This window comes from Miniopterus schreibersii, assembly GCF_964146895.1.
Source record: "Miniopterus schreibersii genome assembly, chromosome: 12".
Taxonomy (NCBI): Eukaryota; Metazoa; Chordata; class Mammalia; order Chiroptera; family Miniopteridae; genus Miniopterus; species Miniopterus schreibersii.
The window spans coordinates 64,650,449-64,653,064 of NC_138112.1; the positions used below are offsets into that span (position 1 = coordinate 64,650,449).

General features: G+C 41.2%; 1 protein-coding gene across 1 annotated transcript; it reads right to left on the reverse strand.

The window, feature by feature from the left end:
- Positions 1-393: 393 nt before the first annotated feature.
- Positions 394-1,356, reverse strand: LOC308565564 (olfactory receptor 5F1-like; the record flags this gene model as incomplete). The annotated part of the gene is made up of 1 exon (XM_081154879.1): positions 394-1,356. One exon carries the CDS (start codon positions 1,354-1,356, stop codon positions 394-396), a length of 963 nt encoding a protein of 320 aa, XP_081011005.1.
- Between the last annotated feature and the right edge of the window lie 1,260 nt (positions 1,357-2,616).

Sequence of the window (2,616 nt, forward strand, 5' to 3'; positions counted from 1 at the left end):
AGGTCCTAGTGCCTGCTATGCCACATCTCAGATGACTTGAATGTCACCTCTTTAATTAGGTGCCACTTCAGAGCAAGGGCAAAGGAGGGGTCTTGAGGAATTTTCCTTCAAAAACTATAAGTGTCGTCGTCTCTTTTTAGCAAGATCTGATCCCCACTCACTTTCCTCCAGAGTTGTCTAAGCCAACTCTCTGTAACCTTAATGCTAATAATGGTTAACTTTTCTTTTTAATTTTTTATAATTGAAGCATAATTAACAATATAACACAATATTAGTGCTAGGTGTAAAGGATAATGAATCAATATTTCTACATATTGTGAGATCACCACAGTACATGTAGCTATCATCTGTCACTATATATACTTACAGAAAAATTTTCGGTGTTTAACAAAGTCAGAGAAATGAAGGGATCCGTTTCCTGGTAATTACACTGCATAAAGCCTTCTTTACATCTTTATTCCTGAGGCTGTAGACCAGAGGGTTTAACATGGGGATCACCACTGTGTAGAACACAGAGGCCACTTTGTCCTGACCCAGGGAGTAGCTAGAGCTAGGTCTCAGGTAAGTATAGATGGCGGTGGAATAGAACAGAAATATAGCTATTAGGTGAGAGGCACAGGTGGAGAAAGCTTTGTGCCTCCCCTCCCCTGAATGCATTCGAAAGATGCAGAAGAGAACATAGGAGTAGGAGGTGAGAATGACCAGCAGAACCCCCACTAGATTCACCCCAGCAAACGTGGAAAAGATGCTTTCATTCAGGCTTGTGTCAGAGCATGAGAGCTTGAAGAGTGGAGGGCTGTCACAGAAGAAGTGGTGGATGACATTGGAAGCGCAGAATGGCAGGCTGCTCACATAACTTGTGTTCACCATGGAGTTGAGCAGTCCCGCTGTAAAAGCCCCCGCTGCCATTTTAAGGCAGACTGTCCTGGACATGACCAAGGGGTAAAGCAGGGGATTGCATATGGCCACATAGCGGTCGTAGGCCATTAACCCAAAGAGGATGCATTCGGTTGTGGCCAAGGCGATAAAGAAGTACATCTGCAGAAAGCAGCCAGCAAAGGAGATGGTTTTCTTCTCTGACAACAAATCTACCAGCATCTTTGGGGTGATGGTGGATGAATAACAAACATCCACAAAGGAGAGGTTAGCCAGGAAGAAATACATGGGTGTGTGGAGCCGGGAATCAATCCTGATCAAGAGGATCATCCCCACATTGCCACAAACTGTCAGGATGTAAATGACAAAGAAGAGCAGAAAGAGGATCATCTGTAGCTCCAGCGTGTCTGTTAATCCCAGCAGGATGAACTCAGTCACCGAAGTATAATTCACCAAAGTATAATGAATTATTGTAGTCATGTATTACAAATATAGGTTGTTTAAGCTTGTAGAGGTGTAGATATTTCCCTCTCCAAAGGTTATAGGAAATAGTAGAAATGTTAATGAGGTTATTCCCATGTGAAATAAAAAAAACTTCCATTAATATAGCATAGTAAATAGAGTGACTGTAGAAAGCGGAAAATTAGTGGAGAAATGGAGAAGCATTTGCATTTATTAAGCAACTGTGTGTTTTGAACCTGGGTTGTACGGCTCTCAAATTACTTGTCAAGCTCCGATACACCACTTAAGTTTCTGCAAATGCAACCAACATATGTTATTCTATTTTTTTCTACCACCCCAAGTCTAAAATGTGAAGGACAGAAATACTCTTGTTGAAGTGCTCCCAGTTTCTAAACAGGCATATAATTTTAACTCGAATACATTTTTTGCCCCTGAAGACCACTCTGTTTATTCAACTCCCAAATTCATTCATTGCCTCCGAAAAAATAGCTCTCATGTATCTCAAGCAGCAAAAACAGTGACCATTTCAAAGAATCAATATCGAACACCCATCATATCCTGTAGAATGATTTGATGATGTTTTATCGAACTGTTGTTGTAGTTACAGTGTCCACTATGAAAATAATGCCTCCTCACAGCTGATTGGCCTGGGGGGTCAATTCCTCTCAGGGACACCAACTGCAACCAAGGCTCAACTACAATAGGACAGTGTACATGGCCTACACAGGGGAGCACCTAGAAGGCCCAGCTCAGGTGACTGGCTAGGCTGAGCCACTGGATCCTACAGGACACCTACTACACAAAGCCACTCTACAAATTCCAGGACACATAGCAGCTCTACTTAATACTTAGAAACAAACACCAAGAAGCAGCCAAAATGTGGAGGCAAAGAAACATGTCACCAAGGAAAGAACAGAAGAAATCTCTAGAAGAGGAACTAAATGAAATAGATTAAAGCAAGCTAACAGATACAGAGTTCAGAATTTTGTTTATAAGGATGTTTAAGCAGACTATTAGGGAAATAACTGAGAAAATCAATAACATAATAAAGTAACAATTTGAAATGAAGGCTACAGGAACTGAAATGAAGAATAATTCACATGGAATCAACAGTAGAGTAGAGGACGCTGATAATCAAATCAGCAATTTGGAACACGAGGAAACAAAAAACACCCAACCAGAAGAGCAAAAAGAAAAAAGAATCCAGAAATATGAAGATAGTATAAGGAGCCTCTGGGACAACTTCAAGAGGCCCAACATTCGTATTATTGGGGTGCC